Raw genomic sequence first — 21,091 nt, 5'->3', positions numbered from 1 at the left:
GGAAAGAACACATGGTATCACTACTTCCACTATCTCAACAGAGAATAGACGGAGAAATTGATACACCTGGACACGCTGCAGAGCAAACACACTGACAGATGGTAATCTTCTCCTTGATGTGTAAGCTAGCCTGGTTCACAGTGAATGCAACCACTGGTCCTTACTGTTACCAGTCTACTTATTTTGCTTTGCAGTTTAAACATTGTTGTTTGCACTTTTACCTCTTCACAACTTTTCCCCGTCACACATTCTCTTTTAAACTGCACGTCAGCCATTGTCACACACATAGACACACACATACAGACACACGCTTGCACACAGTACAAAAATTCCCATCAAATATGCACTTCTCTTTTGAGATGTCCCCATGTTTCCCTTCCAATCAGGCCTGGTTCCAGACAGTGAGTAAGAAGGTGGAGCAGCACCAGCACAGTCTTGCTAACCAGACACTGACTAACTGAAAGAATACCAGACTCAGTGAGTTTGGCTCTCACTCTCTACTTTTGTTTTTGCTTTCCCTCTCTCTCTCTCTCTCTCTCTCTCTCTCTCTCTCTCTCTCTCTTTCTCTCTCTCTCAAACACACCACACACTGTCTTCCTGCCCCCCCCTCTCTCTCCATATAGAAGAGTATCGATTTAAATCCCTTACAAAGATACATGGTGTAACACACACACACACACACACACACACACACACACACACACACACACACACACACACACACACACACACACACACACACACACATACATGGATTGTGAAACTAGTTGGTTATCATTAATTTCTTAATTTGTGAAAACAATGCAAAAAATATTGCCGTCCACTATTGTGAAATTGAATGGCAAAGTGAAAGTGTTACAGGTGAGGGGTAAAGTAATGGCTTTGTTCAAGGAGGTCAAACCTGAGTTACTTATAAATGACTTGCTATGATATTTAGTGATTCTGAGCTGAATTATAACACAACGGGTAACACTGTGGGGCTGGACATCATTTCCGAGCTATGAACATGCTATCTATTTCATAAATCTATTTCCTCATTTAAAGTCAAACTACAATTAGCTACATGTATCTATCCCGCAAACTGATTTGCACTTTTCTTGTGTGAAGTGTGTTTCTCCCCAGTGTGACTGTTTGCCCTGCTTATGACAGAAAATTGAAGTTAGTGCTTTATTAAAGATTTGATTGGCTCCCTCAGACACCTAATGGCATTCTGCTGAAATTATACAAACTAAAGGGCACCATCAGAAAACAAAGACTCTAAAAAAATCTACATTGAAAAAAAAATGGAAGAAAGCCATCGAGAATAGGAAAATATTACCTTTGAATGGTAAGTTGTGAATTTTCAAAAGCTTTGTTGTGGCTTTAATAAATCTCTTTACTCGTAAACAAGTTTGAGCGGGTGATCTCCTTACTAAATAACTGATCATTAGTGTCCAGTCTTGAGTGAGTGTCCTAAGCACAAACTGTCCTCTATGGTAACTGAACTACAGTATGCGGTCAGGGATCACCACACATACCATCACACAGTCCTGTGGTATGCTGTCAGTTTACCAGCACCACTAAACCACACCAGAAAGCAGCCAAATCAAAGAAAAGAGATACCGGCTTCAGATCTATGCTACATGACTCACAGAGCCTCCACAGCCTCTTCAGACCTTCATTGATTTTACAGCCTTCCATATCAGCTGCATGCTTCATATTATTGGAAACCTGATCTATTGCCTGATGCCCATTTAGCCCACAGCCAATAGTGTGTTTAGCCACATCCAATCACAACAGCTTTGTTTGGACTTATATGTATGACACACATATGTGGCAAGGGAATTCCTGGCGGCATGATGCTGACAGGTGCACTGAGAGAGCGAATCATGTGTAACATTTTGAAATGTAAGGCTGACTGAATGAACAGATCATTAGACAAATATACATTGTCGTCTATGCACCACGGCAGGTTGTTATACACAAGCAGGGCATATACCAGCAGCAGCCATTAAAAAAGGCATGTGGTTATGCAATGTACTGTATATGTGAGCCAGACAGACAATGCCTGCTCCAGACTGTTTGCAGTGTCCTCCTTATGGACAGTGACTCACCAACTCAATCTCTCTCCTCTGCTCCTTATCATCCGCTATCCTCAAGAACTGCCAAATGCAGGTGTGACACAGATGACAAAGGATCCCTTTAAAATGGGATACAGCATCAGGCAGAGAAGAGAGGCACCCAAATACGATTTCATCCCAAAAGGAATATTATCCGATCTATGGCTTTTCATTGATTTTTTGGCATTTGCCCAATTTGGGACTCAAAGTAGAAAATATAAGAAATATGAGACATGAGAAGAGTGAGGATAGGTAGAGGGTATAGTGGGTGGGAGGGGGGTGGAAGGTGGCGGGCATAGTCAGACGGGAGGGGCCCATTGATTAACTGCTGCTGATAATACAGCCTAATATGTGGGGAAGAGAGAGAGAGTTTGAGGGAGGATGAAATGGAGAGGAGACAGTAATGTGCGGGGAATGGGACAACAAAGGAGTTGTGACATACGTGTGAGAAAGTGGCAATAGATAGAGAGTAAGAGCGAGAGGTTGTTGCTGAGGCAAATGTGCAGAGTCAGCAGATGGTGTCTGTGTGGGGCCTGAAATAGAGGTCCTGCAGTCAGAGTAGTGGTGGGCTGTCATTTGAGAACACACATCGCATGCACACACACAGAAACATGTAAACACAAACAATAGCAGCACACAAACTAGGACATTAGTAACTAGTAACAATTATACATAGCCATGGGAGATGGGAGCTGTGGAGCACCCATCTTCCCTTACACCCGGCATACCCGCTGGAAAAATTGTGTCCTGGAATAAGGTAGGAGGACGTTCTCACACACGCGCGTGTGCGCGCGCACACACACACACACACACACACACACACACATATAGGAGAACGTTCACACACACACACACACACACTCACACACAGGAGGACGAACACACACACATACACACACACACACACACACACACACACACACACACACACACACACAGAAACGCACTCACACACATGCCTAGACTACACGTGCATTAGTCTTTGCAGAGGGAGAACTAATTTGGTGCTAGCCTAAAGCATTTGGCAGAGCAGCATTAGTTCTGTCCAAATACTTTCATTGTAGGTTGTTTAAGAGCTCAGGCCACTGGTGGGAGAAAAAAATTACAAAACTAGGGCTCTAACAAGATGTTAATGTAAAAAGACTGTGAGAGTAGGAAAGAAAAAGAGAGAAACAAAAAAGAGAGCAAAGAGTAACCCTCAAGGACCACATCCTTCCCTGCAAGTTGTCTAGTGTGGCAAGGTGACAGCTCAACCACCACACCACCACTCTAGGAAAGCTCACAAAACCCAGTTTGCTACAGACTCTGTATCCACTCATAAAAACATATAGGGGTTTTTCAGGAAACCACTAGTTAAAAAACATACAAAAGGAAAACGGACCATGCAGCCACTCGCAGATTTCATCATTGTTGCATCATGCAAAGTTCCCCGACAACATTTATCCACCAGCATGAGAACTAAAAAAGGTGAAACAGTCCAACCTTTCCATGGACATAGAAAATAAAATTAGAAATGCCAGCTTGAAGTGGGCAGATAATGTGCTACCTGGTTATCTGAAGAGAACACTGCGTACAATGACTCCACAGGGAGCCTTAGATATTGATGCCCTTGTTTCCTCAAACTGAGGCTCACATATGCTAACAGACTGCTGCCACAACTGTAAACCACACATTCAAAACAGAATGAATCCCTTTCAAACACTGCGGATTGCAATTTTAACTGAAACACTAAGATGTCTTGTTTTAGACTTGTTAGTGAACATATATACAGTATAAAGGGAAAGCTCAAAAATATATTTTTTTTGGGAAATGGACCAAGGAAGACAGGTTGTTGGAGGTAGAAGAGTGGCAGTGAGAGTGTGGATGTGTGGAGGAAGACCTAGAAGACATAGAGCTGTAATGTCTGATGAAATACAGTAAGGGCAACACTGATAGACCCTGTTGAGAATCATGGTCTCGCATTGAGAGAGGCAGGGTTGAGAGTGCAACCCAATCTGCAAAAATCTAAAGTTGCATCTGTAATACGAATTTTCCAGCAAACAAACAGTTTAGAGTTGCACCCTTACAGTAAATGACAACATTACAGGAATTTATTTCTGTATTACAATTATAGAATATTTACACAGATAAATACTACATTTGGAAATGTTTTCAATACAATATACAAAATGTGTATCTATTGAAGCAAACTTCTGATTTTAATTTCTTTTAGTTTTCCTAAAAAAACTGGTATGTTATAAAATAAACAATTTCATGTGAAAGAATTTCACCCTTTCATCAAAGAAAATATTATGTAATTTGTGTGAAATAACTCAAATTATTCAAACTGTAAAGATTAAAAGTTTGTAATTTGTGTACTGGGGTTTGATGCTAGTGTTTGTACTCTGAGCATATTCTGAGTGACAGTGTGTGTTATCTCAATGAGGCTGGTTCATAGTGTTTGCTGCACTGAACCTGTTTTGCAGGTGAAGTGAACTGTTCAGCTCCAATGACTGTTGGTAGTGCAGACTGTAGTTAGAGTTTTGCACATTGAGCTACAGTTGTGCCCACTGTGGTTTAGCGATCGAAAAAAACTGTATGATTAGCAGCGCTGTAGCATTTCTCCTCATCATTAGCTATAGAAAGCTCAAGCCAGTCTGAGCAGATGGCTTTGTTTATTTTTAATGCAATTTGAGGTCGACCAAGTTCACGTTTTTTGAAGAAGGAACTACATCACGAGTCCAAATCACAGTCAATGATTACCTTCTTGCTTGAGGAATCATACATCTGAGTGAATCACAACATGGCGGTTAGGGAATACAAATGCAATTGCAATCGAGTGCCTTTTATGAAAGGAAGATGTAAAAAAAAAAAAAAAAAAAATATGCTTTGCTCTGTGTCTAAATCAATTCCTACTGTTACACTAGGTTCTGCCTGAGTTCAAGTAGCCCTTGTGTTTCCCCTTTAGGTTTTCTTAGAGAATTCTCCCAAACCTTATAATCACATAAAACTCAGCCCACTGGCAATGTTACCCGAACTAAGCCCTCTCTAGAGGCTAAGGGAAACCCCTGGTAATGTTCCAGTTCCCGAGCAACTCCTCTCCAGCCAAATAAGACAATTGCTCAACTACAACATAAAGTGGAGTGCAGATTTTAAAACTTGTGCACTTAAATTGTGCTGGAAGAGGTCCATACAACAGACTTAACAAAAACAGCACAAGAGTTACAGCATCAAAAAAGCACTGATGTAATTTAAGTAGGCCTACTTGTATTTTTTTAGAAACTCGGCAGTAATGAGAGTCAAAGCAGAAACACTGTGGAAAAAGAAAATGTAATAGGCAAGCAAAAAAGAAAAACTGCGGAGACTCAAGTTACCAGAAAAAGCCCCGTAAAGACCAGGACCAAGCCGTCACCTGTGATCACTATCTGAACACACACACAGGAGCAGAGGCGGTTCTCATTAGTCAACCAAGTGTGTTTCACTTCATTCCAGTCTTCCACTCTCAACACGAGCGAAGAGCCCACGACCAACTTTGCAATGATTCATTTATAAACACATCTCGTTTATTGACCAATAACATGTACAAAAAAAAGTTATCTATAAAACATGAGACTCCGAGAAGTTGCAGAGAAAAGCCTGCAATTCAAATAAACTGTGTTCTGCTACAATAAATTCTTTAAAAGCAAAACCAGCCCATCAGCCGGTAGCCAGCTTACAATGAGGAGTTGAAAGCCATACTATGTGTGAGCCTGTGTTATGCGGCTAACTGTTAAAGGGTTAGGCAGCAAATGTCATCAAATTAAAACAATCTAATAAATGGCTTCACCAGTTTAAGAAAAAAACAAACAGCCAATGCTTTCCCCAATCTCATTTTTAGTCTCGCTGTCCACGACAAGCACACAAACAGAGACACATGCACGGCACGTACCCACGCAGGCATGCAAATCCAGCCTTCGGGGCTGACTATTAACTGGGATAGCAAACAAATTGAAGCACCAAGTCTGGTGGTGGTACTGTGAGCACTGTGTGTCTGGGAATGAGAGGCTATTTCATAGCAGCAAAAACAACTGGGTCACATTAGAACACCGCCAGTCTTCCAAGTATGCCTGACTCTATTAACAAAGTCATGATGATCTGCTGGTTATTGGATTGAAACATTATTCCGCAGTCCGGACCTCTCTCTTTCCAAAATCTTCCATCCCCATCCAGTTGGCTCGGGGTTTCACTCATGTCAGTGCTTGGCACTGCTTGTTTGTTTGGTTTTCTCACAGTAAGGCAGTCGGAGGAAAAATGCTGTAATTTCCAGGCCCTTCTGTGGTGAGAGGGGGGTAGAGTTACATTGAGGCAGGGGGGGAACAATTGATTCTTAGTAAAATATAACTAATTCAAAAAAAGCGTCAATTGAAGGTTTCAGTATGGTATGTTGTTCATATCCCTGAGAAACAACACTGAAGTTCTGAACAGCCAGCCTGGAGTTAAGGCCAGGAAATGGAAAGTCAATTGAACACAGAGAAAAAAATGTGCAAAGCTGCAGTTGCAATGATCACACACGTGTCAGTACAGTATGTCCTGTTGTATGCAAAGAATAGCTATTCTTTACACGGCATCTTCACATGGAAATACTCATGGAATCAGTCCAACATTAAGAATAATCGCTGAAAAAACACTGCATAGATCTTAAGTCACACATGCACGCACACACACACAGACAGATTTTCATTTAACAAATAGTGGCGGCTGGTCACTCACTATGTTTGTTGTTGTAGTTTTCAGGGCCTGGCGTGGTTCTGACGGGCTCCTGGGGATGTCCATGCTTGGGGGTGCGGACCCTTGGCAGCCCTGATGAGGACAGCTTCCCGAGCCTGGGGCCACTTGGACTCTCCATGCCTGCAACGGTTGAGGGGCAAGGGGGGGGTTTTATTAACACACAGGAGAGATAGACAGCTAGTGGCAATATTGGGATTCTTTCTGCATCTCATTGATCCTGCTTGTCAAAACAATAGACTACTTTAACAATGTCCACTAGTACTACATCAATTAGCATGTGATAACGCCATCTCCTTGCCCTTTACTTATGCACTTTCTTCATGGGATAGCTGAGTGAAGGCGCGCTCATCATCTGCAGTAGTAATGAGTCTGTGACCTCCCATGTTTCATTTCAAAATCAATATCCTCACTCACACCCCAACTCCATACTCTGTCCATTAGACAAAAAGGTGAGTCAAAGAGGGGGGAATGAATGAGTGATGGCATCTCCTGGTCAGGCCACATGGTTTTAAGTGAGAGCTAATCCTCAATTGTTGACTGCGCAGGCTGGATCACAAAGCACAGTCCGACCATCCATTATACAGTATGTCCCCCATGCCACCATCATCAACCATAGTGGGCCTACTATGTGTCAGTTTTTGGTGCCCTTTGTCCTGAACCCCTAATTCCCCCCCCCCCCCCCCCCCCCCCATGCCCATGGCACAGTCTAATGGATGAAGGCTGACAATCGCTAATTAGGCTAAGTGGGACTGATTGCGATTCCAACACGCTTTTCTCTTAGCGCACGTTCTCGTCACTCTCATGATGAATTACAGAGAGCACACAAAGGGTCACTCAGTGGGGGTCACTCGGTGTCTGTTTACACGGGCAGGCTATCCGCTGTACATTGAGGGATGGCGGCACATCCATCACCAGCATCATGGTATGCTTAGTTTTTCAGAAGTTGTAAATAAATTGGACTTCACTATAGGCGCGGGGAGAACTCTCTGCACGATTGCAAACTGCAGAAGTATAGCACGAACCGACATCAGACACCTTCCTGTTTCTGTATGATGTGTCAAGAAGAGCGTGAAGAGAACTAGACTTGAACTGTTTCAAATAAGCAGATGTGTTGGTGAGAGATATAAAGACACAGTATGATGAATGATGATAGGTGAAAAATCATAAAATCCTTCATAATATAATAATAAATTAGTCTATGAGAAATTGTATGCCTGTAGTATTTAATTGCTAATTCAAGGAGTGACCTTTGTTTGTAGGTAAAGCATTTTGTTTGTAGGCATAGCATTTCATTGTAAATGTTACAAATGTGGCTCTTGTATAATATTCTTTAGGATGTAACAGTTTTGTTTCCTGTGTTATATATCCAATTATTATTATTATTTATTTATTGAACTAAGCAGCTGGTAAATACAAATACCAGCTGCTTGGTTTTTAATAGGTGGCAGGCCTATAAGCATTCATTCTAAAAGTTAACCCACATTATCATACATTAAGCTAGACATAACAAAACCTAGTGACACCCACTCACATCTCCTCACACCATCTGCTGACAAAGTAACCTGGAGATAAGTATTTTTGCTCCGCACGTGGCACACTGCCATGCTCTCTCTCCCTCACTCTGTGCGCGCGTGTGTCTGTCAACTAGGCTACAACAAGGTTACAGAGTTGCCTATTCGTGTGGTAAAGACAACGAGTGGCACGCTTTCTCCCTCCTGCTCGGCCACACCTACCTGAAGTGTCGGGCTGTCACCCGGCAGCACCAGGGGCCGGGTGGCCCCGGGTCACCCACGTGAGGGAGGAGGGGGGGTCAGGATACAGGCACCTTAGCGGGCGTTTTTCCCACCAATGTTCTGTTACATGGCAATCACACCTGCTGTGCGTCAAGGACCGGTCAGACCGGGGTTGGGGGGGCCTGAAGGAAGCGGACAGTCGTCACCGTCGGCCGTGTCCCCCCTCCACTCTCTGCAGACGACGACGAGGGGGGAAGGAAAAAAAGAGCAGGGCACGAGACGAAAAATTACAATTTCGCCTGTACATGAAAAGAAATGCTGGATACTTTCCCCTTATTCCCAGTTTCCATTTGCCTTGCCCGCCCCCTCCTCCTTCTCTCCTGCGTTAATATGTGTACCACGAGGCACTTCTTCAACCCCTGTCCTGCTGCACGTTAAACACTCCAGAAATATACTAAATAGCCAGGAAAAATAGGTAGGTCCCCGACTCCTTGAGGAAAAATATTAGAATACGGGATGGTTTATATAGGCAGTGAAGCAAAATGGCGACTTTATTACGAAGGAGGAGTAAAAAAAAAAAAATCCTTGCGCTGGCTGGAGCTGAAGGGAGGCACAAAAATATGTTTAGTGCAGTAATGTCGACGGCTTCGAGGCAGTTGGTTAGAGTAAAAGAAAACGAAGCGACGGAAAACGAGCAGAAGCGGAAAATCTCGGTTGGTTTTGGTTCACTCCTCGGCTCCTTACCTCGGGATTAATTCGTTTTTTTATACGGATATTATCTCGGCGGCCGTGTACAGTATTACAGTAATGTGTGTTGGGTCATGCGCGTATCCACTCCACCTTTGACAGTTGCAACTACAGTCTTGAGGCAACTTGCAAACTCTCGCGTTATTATTATCTATATCAGGCAGATTAATATAGTTATTTTTTCTTCCTGTCTAATAAACTCGCTGCAAATACCGGCCCGCGCTGCTCCTCCGACGTAACGGCGCTCGTTCCTGACGAATAAAAAGAGGGTCAGGGCTTAAATTCCTTAAATCAACCTTCGCCAAGTATTTTAATCTAGTCGCTGCTAAATGATCCCCCCTACCAATGCGTTTTCCAGCCTATAGCAGCTTTACCAAATCACACAGGGAATATGATTATAGTCCAGCCAGTGGTAGGCTGTTCTTTGTGGTTGCTTTAGTGTAGGCCAGTGCTTTTTGTCAGTCCTTAAACCTCTGGAATAACATATATGCCCCACATTTGCTAAGCCTACTGACTTAAATACAAAAAAATTACTCAACGCAATAGATAGGCTATGGTCAACTTGATTATTTCAGCATCATACAGAAGCATAGCCTATAGAATTAGAAGCCTAACAGCCATAGTCTAAAATACAATCCTAAAATTCAAGGTCAACATTAAGGCATTAACTATTTATCACATTGACGTCAATGGGCTACTAAACAACATAAAGGACGACAGTCAATACAATATTTAGATTTTGAATTGCCATAGTTGCAAGTTCACTACAGGCAATGGGCACACTACTGGCACTTTCCCCCGCAACTAATAATAAAACGTTTGACACTAAATCATAGCTCACTAAATGTCTCATTCATGGTCACACTGCCACCTCACTGGGTTTCACAGTCCAACAACCAATATTCTATCTTGGTCTTTGATTGGTGCCAGTCATCATGACCTAATATTTTCTGTTAGTGGAAATCATCTGAAACCATGATGTAATGTGTGTGTATGTGTAAAAAAATAAATAAATAAAAAAGAAGTTCCCAGTATTGCCAGTAGAGGTCAGGAGAGCCTCAATTTGTTGTTTCAAGTATATTGTGATACATACGCCATTGATATACAGGTGAAACTCGAAAAATTAGAATATCGTGCAAAAGTTCATTTATTTCAGTAATTCAACTTTAAAGGTGAAAATAATATCTTATACAGACTCATTACATACAAAGTGAGATATGTGAAGCCTTTATTTTTTATAATTGTGATTATTATGGCTTACAGTTTATAAAAACCCCAAATTCAAAATCTCAGAAAATTAGAATATTACATAAAATCAATAAAAAAAGGATTTTAAATACAGAAATGTCGGCCCTCTAGAAAGTATAATCATGCATATGTATTAAGTACTTGGTTTGGGCCCCTTTTGCATGAATTATTGCCTAAATGTGGCGTGGCATGGATGCTATCAGCCTGTGGCACTGCTGAGGTGTTATGGAAGCCCAGGTTGCTTTGATGTGGCCTTCAGCTCATCTGTTGTTGGGTCTGGTGTGTATCATCTTCCTCTTGACAATAGTCCATAGTTTCTCTATGGAGTTCAGGTCAGGAGAGTTGTCTGGCCATTCATGCAGAGTAATACCATGGTCAGTCAACCAGTTACCAGTGGTTTATGGTACCTTGGGCAGGTGCCAAGTCTAGCTGGAAATGGAAATTGCCATCTCCATAAAGCTTGTCAACAGACAGAAGCATGAAGTGCTCTAAAATCTTCTGGTAGATGGCTGTGGTGACTTTGGACTTGATAACACAGTGGACCAACAGCAGCAGATGACATGATACCTCAAATCATCACTGATCCAAATTAAATGTTGCGTTTCATTTGGAAATCAAGGTTCCACAGTCTAGAGGAAGAGTGGAGGGGCACAAAATCCAAGGGGCTTGAAGACCATTGTCAAGTTTCAACAGTCAGTGATGATTTGAGGTACCATGTCATCTGATGGTGTTGGTCCACTGTGTTATCAAGTCCAAAGTCACCACAGCTGTCTACCAGGAGATTTTAGAGCACTTCATGCTTCTGTCTGTTGACAAGCTTTATGGAGATGCTGAATTACTTTTTCCAGCAAGACACCTGTCCACAGTGCCAAAACCACAAGTAACTGGTTGACTGACCATGGTATTACTGTGTTGATTGGCCAGACAACTCTCCTGACCTGAACCCAATAGAGAAACTATGTACTATTGTCAAGAGGAAGATGATACACACCAGACCCAACAATACAGACGAGCCACTATCAAAGCAACCTGGGCTTCCATAACACCTCAGCAGTGCCACAGACTGATAGCATCCATGCCACACCGCATTTAGGCAATCATTTGTGCAAAAGGGGCCCAAACCAAGTACTTAGTACGTATGATTATGCTTTATAGAGGGCCGACATTTCTGTATTTAAAATCCTTTTTTTATTGATTTTATGTAATATTCTAATTTTCTGAGATTTTGAATTTGGGGTTTTCATAAGCTGTAAGCCATAATAATCACAATTATAACAAATAAAGGCTTGAAATATCTCACTTTGAATGTAATGAGTCTATATAATATATTAGTTTCACCATTTAGGTTGAATTACTGAAATAAATGAACTTTTGCACGATATTCTAATTTTTCGAGTTTCACCTGTATATAAGCCCCTCAGTATCATGTGTGATAATGTGTATTTTGTTTGTTGAATGAATATCCCGTTTTAGTCAAATATGTTTTCACACAACGATACTAAGAACTGCTCGAGTAGCCTACTGATATGTTTGTTGATATGCACAAAAATTACCAATCAGGCGATGAGAAAACAAAGCACCATGAATTGGATGACTTGAAATTAGCATTTAGGCCCACCTCTTAAACATCCGACAAGTCCATGTTATTACAGACAACTATGCTTTCTCTTAGTTTACCATCTAAGATAGATATATCATGCCACCGATATGCTTATTTATTAACAATATTATACTATCTATATTCAAGATTGTTTTTTTTTTCTTGATTTGGTGTTCTTCCTACTGAAGAACATGTTGACATATTTTTAATGCCTGGTTACTTGCTGTAGTTTGTCTGGCTTTGTGAGACTAATGCCTGGTCAACGTTTGTCTGCAATGCTCTTCCACTAGGGGACAGTGCTGTACCATGATTTGTCAGAGGCAGCTCTTCAACAATGTGGAAAATTGGCTTCCCATTGCATTGTTGTCACTTTTGAATGTGTAGTTGATTTCCATGGCAATGTCATGTCATGTGTGTTGGACTTTTTTGATCTCACTACAGACTCTGAGTGGCAACTACCATTCTCTAGGCCTGTACAACAAATCCAACAGATGAAGTTAGATCTTCTTCCTGCTCTCTTTAATGGTTGCTGATGGAGACACAGTTCAGACACACACACACACACGCACACACACACACACACACACACACACACACACACACACACACACACACACACACACACACACACACACACACACACACACACACACACACACACACACACACACACACACACACACACACACACACACACACACACACACACACACACACACAGGGCCTTATTTGACCTGTGATTAATAATTTTAACCATGGCAGTGATTTATGTTCCCACTGCTCCTCTGCTGAGTGAGCAAAATACTGCGTAATGCTTTTTAAAAACTAGCCAGGTGGAGTGGTCTGTGTCCCAAAAGGCTCTTGAAGAGTCAATATGTGATGGGTTATCTTATTTATCTTTTGACCTTCCCAAGGAAACTTGAGTGAGCAGGCACTCAAACGTTCACACACTTTTACCATAAAGACAGAAAAATGATCTTGGTCTTCAGCTGTTTTTTCTTAATTCTCGTTCAGTACTATCAGAGGACTGAAGTCCCACTGATCAAAGCTGTGTTTGGATGCGTTTTGATGTGTTTGAGAGAATAATGAAGAAAGAGAGGCTTTCAAAAGAATAAAAAAACAAAAAAAAAAAATCACTAACCAATTAACTGCTCCATCCAACCATCTACTCCGTGGGTTTATTCAAGTTTGTTCAGGGTGGTGAAGGCCACTGTTCACTGAATCTGTTTATCATACATGTGCCTTGTTATCAACTAGTGAGATGCTTCACGTCTCACAGTAATTGGTTCAGTGTGTGTGTCTGTGTGTGAGCTATAGGGACTGAGACCAAGTATGCGTATCTTTTTAGACAGGCGGCACTGTTTTGCATTTCACAGTGCCAGTGACTTGTGGACCCTGAGTGACAGGTCAGAGTGCAGGTGCAGCAATTAGACATACTCCCTTTCAAACATCATGTGCAATCCTTGTCACTCAGACTTTCCTACTCAGGTTCAGCTTATCTGTACTTTCTCTGAAGAGTTATTTATGAAGAAACATTTGTGTTTGTACAAGGGATATACAGCCGTGGAAAAAATTAAGGGACCACTCCAAATGTTCAGTGTCTCTTGTTTTACTATTTATGAGTTTATGTTTGAGCAGAATGAACATTTTGGTTTTATTTTATAAACTCCTGACAACATTTCTACCAAATTCACAATAAAAATATTGTCATTTAGAGTATTTTCAAAAAGTACACTGTAAAAAAAAATACTGTAAATTTACAGTAAATTACTGGCTACCTAATTGCATTACTTTCACAGTAATGTAGAGATGAAGATTGAAGAAAAAGCCAGACTGGTCTCTTTTTTTTTCCACGGCTGTATGTATATATATATATATATATATATATATATATATATATGTAGGGACCTCCTAAAATACAGTTAAATAAATACAAGGTGATTTATTTAATATATGGGTAATTACTGCTTAATAAATAAAGTGTTTATTTTATAAGTGGGTAAACTGAATGGAAACTGCATTTTCATTAATCCATTGTTTTTTTTGGTAACTTGTAAATTATTTTCAATGTGTTTTAAGCTGAGTACCCATAAGCCAATAAGATTCATGTATGAAGAACTCTTAGCGAATCACAGCTCATCTTATTGGAGAGTACAAGTTTAATGAGGAAGTGAAAACGGTAACATGTGCGCATTCGGGAGAGAGACTTTCAGCAAGCGGACCAGCAGGACTTAAAACTCAGTTAAACGAGGAGATTGATTATTTGTAGACGCAATACCAAGTATTGGGCACGAATATCTGTTACGGATAAACTTTGTGTATAATGTGTAGTGTTGACTTAGTAAAGTAAAGTGCTCCACCGGGAGATAAAGACTTCACTTAAGTGCCGTATTGGATGGACGCTGTTAGCTGCCTCGTGAGGAGGAATTCCACCACCGGACCTGCATTGCCCACCGGAGGACTATCCGTGTTTAACTCGCCTGCTATCCTTTCACCGTAAGCTGAGCTGTTTCGTCTCGCCTGCCATCGTTTCACCGCAAGACCCGTTGCCGAGAGGGATCTTCTGTTTTATCTTGCCTACCATCGTTTCATCGCCGGAGCGGCGCTGACGCTGTCAGCTTTTCTTTTTGACCGCCATTGTTTCGACGTCATCCCAGCTCGTTGATTTCGGCCGAGCTGGTGGATATGTGAGTAGTTTCCGACACAGAGAGTGTCGCAGCAAAATAAAGGAATTATTCATCATAAGTGCACCAACTTAGGGGCCCCAACTAATTCAAACCCAAGCGCTTGGTATATTTAGAGAACATTTAAAAAGGTTGAGCTGGTTAACCAAAACATTTCATTTATTTCAATGTGAAGTGTGTTTGAATTCAAGTGTGCTAAATGTATTGCTAGTATTGTTAACCCTGGTATCTTTCCTGTTAGGGGATATAACTATATTTCAGGTTTAAAGGCTACATGCCTTCAATTTAAGTTTATTTCTTAGACTTTTACATTTAATGTGAAAAGGTTTAAAGGGCTCTTGCCTGTACATTTGTTTGCATTTATTATTTTCTTTAAAGGTTTTATTAGTGCATTGGTACTAATTTGAGTTTGAGACTGTGCATGAACAGTTAAGTTGTGCATATTGAAAAGAGAACTAATTAGAGAATACAACAAAGAACAAGAAAACAGCATTAGTAAATAAAGTCCGATTTGTTATGCATTCTACTTTATTGTCCTGAACATTTACTTTTATATATTTTTCTGGGGAAATACCATTATAGCTCATAGAGTGTGAGTTAAGTAATTCCACAGTGGAGGCACTGCGCTATTATTTCTAAATCATTTATTTGTTACATATGCCTGTGAATACTATTGTCTACTGGTAACGGGAGATTTAGCCAAATTCACCATTCAACTGCTAAGTACTCAGGATCCTGTTGGTTAGAACATTTATATAGTAACCTTATTTAATCATATTACACTTCCAGCGCCAGGAAGGGGTTACATTTTGGAGGCACTGCTGAGATCTATTTCGCTGTTTACCAGACAGGCAAAAGTTTTATTATTCAGTAAAGTTTAACACACAACGTGAAACAGTACAAATAAGTTAAGCTTTTAGTATCACTTAAGTATGGATTTTTCTCAAGCTGTTGAGTGGAGTCTAAAGCAGACTGCCAATCCTTCTAGTACGATACTACTGAGTAATGTACCAATATTCACTAGCAAAGAGACCATTGATAAGGTGCTAGACACAGTTAAAGTTTTTGGCTGCACTAAGATAGTTGACAGACGTGGAGACCTGACTGGCACACAGTTGTTCATCTTGGTGGAAACAAGCCTTGACTTAAACCCTGACGTTGTACCTTCACAAGTAGGCATTGAAGGAGAGACTGGACCCTGGGCCGTGCACATTGTGGACAGCCTTGCTACCCTGCATGCTGCTCCTGAAGAGGATGCTTTTCACACAAAGCTGATGTCACTACTTCAAGAGGAAGGAAAGTCTATGGAGGATTTTCAGACCATGGTAACAAAAAGTCAAGCTCCCAAAGCTGATGTGAATATGGATCTAGTGACTGCTATTGGCAAATTAGTGGACAAATGCAACCAAGTGTCTACTGATGGACCCAGCTACAGAAAGCTGAGGCTATTCTCAGGAGTAAAACCTGTACCGTCAGGTGAAGAAGAATATGAAGCCTGGATGGAGCAGGCAACACAAATGATCAGTGAGTGGCAATGCACTGACTCCGCTAAGAGACAGCGTATAGTAGAGAGCTTAAAGGGGCCTGCTGCTGACATAGTTCGCTTTCTGAAAGTTAGCACTCCTACTGCCACAGCCACCGACTATTTATCTGCTCTTGACACAACATATGGCACCACAGAAAGCGGAGCTGACATCTTGGTCAAGTTAAAATGTACCTACCAGAATGAAGGAGAAAAACTGTCTGTTTTCCTGTATCGCCTTGACAAGCTTCTCCATCGCGCTCTTCTCAAAGGAGGAATTAAAGCTGAAGAAATGAACCGAGCTCGGATGGAACAGCTGATTAAAGGTGCACTCACTCAAGACATGGTTGCGCTCCGTATAAGGATGAGTCACACACGCGAAAACCCCCCTTCATTCTCTCAGCTGATGCGAGAAGTAAGAGAGGAAGAAAACTGGATTAGCACCAGGGAAGGAGTAAAGAAAACTGTTACTGCCTCCACCACCGCTGTACCACCGTCCTCCGTTACGTCTGAGCTTAACAGCCTAAGAAATGAAGTGAAAGAGTTGTCTTCTCAAGTGAGCAAACTGTTGGGCGTCGCTCCAGCTACTGCAAAACCTGCAACACTGACAACAAAGACCACACCCCCTCAGCGAAAACCTGAAGTTTCTGCTTGGGATCCATCATCCAAAGTGAAACTGCACAGACCTATCCAGCCAGGCATTTTCTGCTACAATTGTGGGCAGGATGGACATACAAGGCCAGAATGTAAAGAGCCTGAGGATCTGAGAAAAGTTAATCAGAAGCTGATCAAAGCAAACCGGAACCAGGGAAACTCCCAAGGAGCCAGGTGAAGGAACGATGCTTGGCTCCATGTGAAATACGTTCCACTCAAAGTTCAACCCCTGTGACGACAGACACCAAACCGTTACCTGAAGGTCTCATTGGACCTCGCTCGATTGCACCTGTGCAGATAGAAGGCATTTATGCAAAAGCTATTCTTGACAGTGGCTCAGTGGTAACTATTTTGTACCGCAGCTTTTATAACACTTACTTGAAACACTTACCGATTCATCCACTCACAGAACTTGAACTATGGGGTTTAAGCACTGAACAATACCCATACGATGGTTACGTTGCCCTTAAACTTGAGTTCTCAGCCTCTGTGACTGGAGTGGCACAGACAATTGACACTTTGGCTTTATTATGCCCTGACCATGAGAAAGATCAGGACGTCGCCATACTAGTGGGAACAAACACCAAGCTGGTGAAAAAGATGTTTGACTCCTGTAAAGAACAAGCAGGAGAACAGTTCATGAGCACTCTGAAAATACATCCCGCCCTCAGAGAAGCCTATGAGACAATCACTCAGTCTAACAATCCAGAAGATGTGAACAAGCATGGGACCGTGTGGTTTACCCAGAGCAAGCTAATCCGTCTGCAACCAGGACAGGTGTTAAAAGTCACTGGTATCCCCAAATTTCCTGGTGATTTCACAGACCAACTAGCGCTGGTAGATCAGCCTACTGACACCTTTTCCCCTGAAGATTTGTGGGTGAGACCAGAAGTTCATCCTGCAACAGTGGTTTCCAATAAACGCATCACTGTGACAATAAAGAACCTCTCAACAAAAGAAGTTTCTCTGAAACGTGGAACCCCACTAGCCCACATTTTCCCCGTTAACCCAGTTCCTCCGCCTAAGGCTCAGTGCTCTGACAAAGTGACAAGTCAACTAGACCCAGCAGTTTTTGACTTCGGAGCATCTCCAATGCCGGAGGAAGCAAAAAGACGTCTCTGTGAGAGTATGATGGAAAGAAAAGAGGTCTTTTCAACACATGAATGGGATGTAGGTTGCTCCAAAAGTACCAGTCATGAGATCCGACTCAAGGATGCAAGACCCTTTCGAGAGAGATCACGGCGCTTACCGCCTGCTGACTTCGAAGATTTGCGGCAACACCTACAGGAACTACAAGCCCATGGCATTATCTCTGAGTCGCGTAGTCCCTACGCATCGCCCATTGTAATTGTACGCAAGAAGTCAGGCAAAGTACGAATGTGCGTGGACTATAGAACTCTTAACCTCCGAACAATACCAGATCAGTACACCGTCCCAAAGATTGAAGACGCTCTCCATTGTATGTCTGGAAGTAAATGGTTCAGTGTCCTCGACCTGAGGAGCGGGTACTATCAAATACCCATGAGTGAGGCTGAAAAGGAGAAGACGGCTTTCATATGTCCATTGGGTTTTTACCAATTTGAACGCATGCCCCAAGGCATTTCCGGAGCACCAGCCACTTTTCAAAGAGTCATGGAGCGTACAGTTGGAGACATGAACTTTTTGGAGGTGCTAGTGTATTTGGATGATGTCATTGTTTTCGGACGCACCCTCGAAGAACATGAAGAGCGGCTGCTTAAAGTTCTTGACAGGCTCAAAGAGGAAGGTCTCAAAGTATCACTCGACAAGTGCCAGTTTGGACGGACTTCTGTCACCTACGTTGGACATGTCGTGTCGCAGGATGGTATCGCAACCGACCCCTCAAAGATAGAGGCTGTCAGCTCTTGGCCAAGACCCCAAACTGTGACCAAGCTCAGATCCTTCCTTGGATTTTGTGGCTACTATCGCCGCTTCGTGAAAGATTTCTCAAAGCTCTGCCGCCCACTCAATGGACTTCTCCAAGGCTATCCTCGCTCCCACTCAAAAGTGAGAATAAATGAAAAGCAAGCTGACAAGACTTACTTCAAGCTTTCTGAACCCTTTGGATCTCGATGGACTGAGGAATGCGAGCATGCATTTCAAGAACTCAAGATACGACTCACTAAAGCACCTGTTTTAGTGTTCGCTGATCCGCAGAAGCCATACGTACTGCATGTGGATGCTAGCCTGGATGGGCTAGGTGGTGTCTTATACCAACAACATGAAGATGGTCTTCGTCCAGTTGCATTCATTAGCAGAAGTCTCTCACCATCTGAGAAAAACTATCCAGCACATAAACTGGAGTTTTTAGCTCTCAAATGGGCTATTGTGGATAAACTACATGACTACCTTTATGGGGCTATCGTACAAGTCAGAACTGACAACAACCCTCTGACGTACATCCTGATATCAGCAAAACTGGATGCTACTGGTCATCGCTGGCTCGCAGCACTGTCCACCTACAACTTCAGCCTGAAGTACAGACCAGGTCGGCAAAATGTTGATGCAGACTTATTGTCCCGACGCCCACATAACAGCATGACACCTGAGGATGAATGGCAAGAGATTCCAGTTCCAGGAGTACGAGCTCTCTGTCAGAACGTGTCAAGCAACCCACGAAACAAACATTCCTATCCACGTGTCATTGAACAAGTAGGAGCAACAGTTTCAGCTGTTCCCAAAGCATTCTGTCAAGCAGCTGCAGTAACAGCCAATCATATGCCCACTTTTAGTTCAGCCGAGCTTCAAGCCGCTCAGAAAAGTGACCCCTGTATTGGTGAGGCATGGCTAGCCATCAGTCAAAAAGTACCAGCAAATCAAATACCGACAAGTCATCCAGATGTTACACTTCTGAAACGAGAGTGGAAGAATCTGTCCATTGAACAAGGTCTGCTGTACAGGACAGTCAAACAGCCCGACAAGCAGTCACGTAGACAACTTGTGCTCCCCAAACAGTTTCAAAGCACCGTGTTAAAGTCATTACATGATAATAATGGACATCTAGGCTTTGACAAGACATATGCCCTTGTCTCTGACAGATTTTTCTGGCCCCGCATGAAGCTAGACGTAGAGACATACTGCAAGACATGTGAACGCTGCATAAAGAGAAAAACCCTGCCACAGAGAGCAGCACCGTTGTCACACATCAAAAGCTCAGGACCCATGGACCTTGTGTGCATAGATTTTCTAAGCATCGAGCCAGATTCCCGAAATGTGTGTAATGTATTGGTAGTAACTGACCATTTTACCCGTTATGCACAAGCTTTCCCCACCAGAGATCAAAGAGCCATAACAGTTGCCAAAACATTGTGGGAAAAGTACTTCATTCACTATGGCCTCCCCAATCGCATACATTCTGACCAGGGTCGAGACTTCGAGAGTCAGTTGGTGAAAGAAATGTTGACCATGTTGGGTGTGAGAAAATCGAGAACTACACCATACCATCCACAAGGTGACCCTCAACCTGAAAGGTTCAACAGAACTCTCTTGAACATGTTAGGAACTCTCGAGCCCAGTCAAAAGTCCAAATGGAGTCAGCACATTGCTCATCTAGTGCATGCATACAACTGTACACCCAATGAATCCACCGGATTTTCACCCTACCTGTTAATGTTTGGAAGGGAAGCCAGACTTCCTGTGGACGTTTGCTTTGGTGTGTCAGCTGATGGAACCTCGAAAACGTCTTACCTGAAATATGTGTCCAACATGAAGAAAGAACTTCAGGCAGCTTATCAGTTAGCCCAAACCACTTCTGCAAAGTTAAACCAAGGTAACAAAGAGAGATACGACCAGAAAGTGCGTTATCATTGCTTAAATCCTGGAGACACAGTCCTTATTCGAAACCTTGGCCTAAAAGGAAAGCAAAAGCTTGCTGATCGCTGGAGTGCAACACCTTATGTGGTGGAAAGTCAAATGTCTGATCTTCCAGTCTATCGTCTTAAGCCTGCAAGTGGTTCAGGACCCATTAAAGTCATGCACCGTAATCATCTTTTGCCCCTTGGACAACAAGTCAGATTAAGCCCTGAAGTTGACCTCACACC

At 42.4% G+C, this 21,091-nt stretch overlaps 2 protein-coding genes across 3 annotated transcripts in view; one reads left to right on the top strand and one right to left on the bottom strand.

Moving 5' to 3' along the window:
- znf512b (zinc finger protein 512B) overlaps positions 1–9,375 on the bottom strand; it is a 37,574-nt gene extending 28,199 nt beyond the window's left edge. For both annotated transcript variants that reach the window (XM_080031501.1, XM_080031502.1), the window contains exons 1-2: positions 8,579–9,375; positions 6,828–6,965 (exon numbers count right to left, since the gene is read on the bottom strand). In XM_080031501.1, the coding sequence (XP_079887627.1) occupies positions 6,828–6,963 (136 nt within the window). In that variant the 5' untranslated portion in view covers positions 6,964–6,965; positions 8,579–9,375. The remainder of the gene's footprint in view (positions 1–6,827; positions 6,966–8,578) is intronic.
- Positions 9,376–15,789: 6,414 nt separating this feature from the next.
- On the top strand, positions 15,790–17,211 carry LOC307252881 (paraneoplastic antigen Ma1 homolog; the record flags this gene model as incomplete). The annotated part of the gene is made up of 1 exon (XM_080030705.1): positions 15,790–17,211. One exon carries the CDS (start codon positions 15,790–15,792, stop codon positions 17,209–17,211), a length of 1,422 nt encoding a protein of 473 aa, XP_079886831.1.
- Positions 17,212–21,091: the final 3,880 nt, after the last annotated feature.

Source organism: Ammodytes marinus, assembly GCF_949987685.1.
Source record: "Ammodytes marinus genome assembly, chromosome: 7".
In the NCBI taxonomy this organism is placed as follows: Eukaryota; Metazoa; Chordata; class Actinopteri; order Uranoscopiformes; family Ammodytidae; genus Ammodytes; species Ammodytes marinus.
Note: the sequence above shows the minus strand (reverse complement) of the source record. Positions and strands in the feature narration are given on the sequence as shown.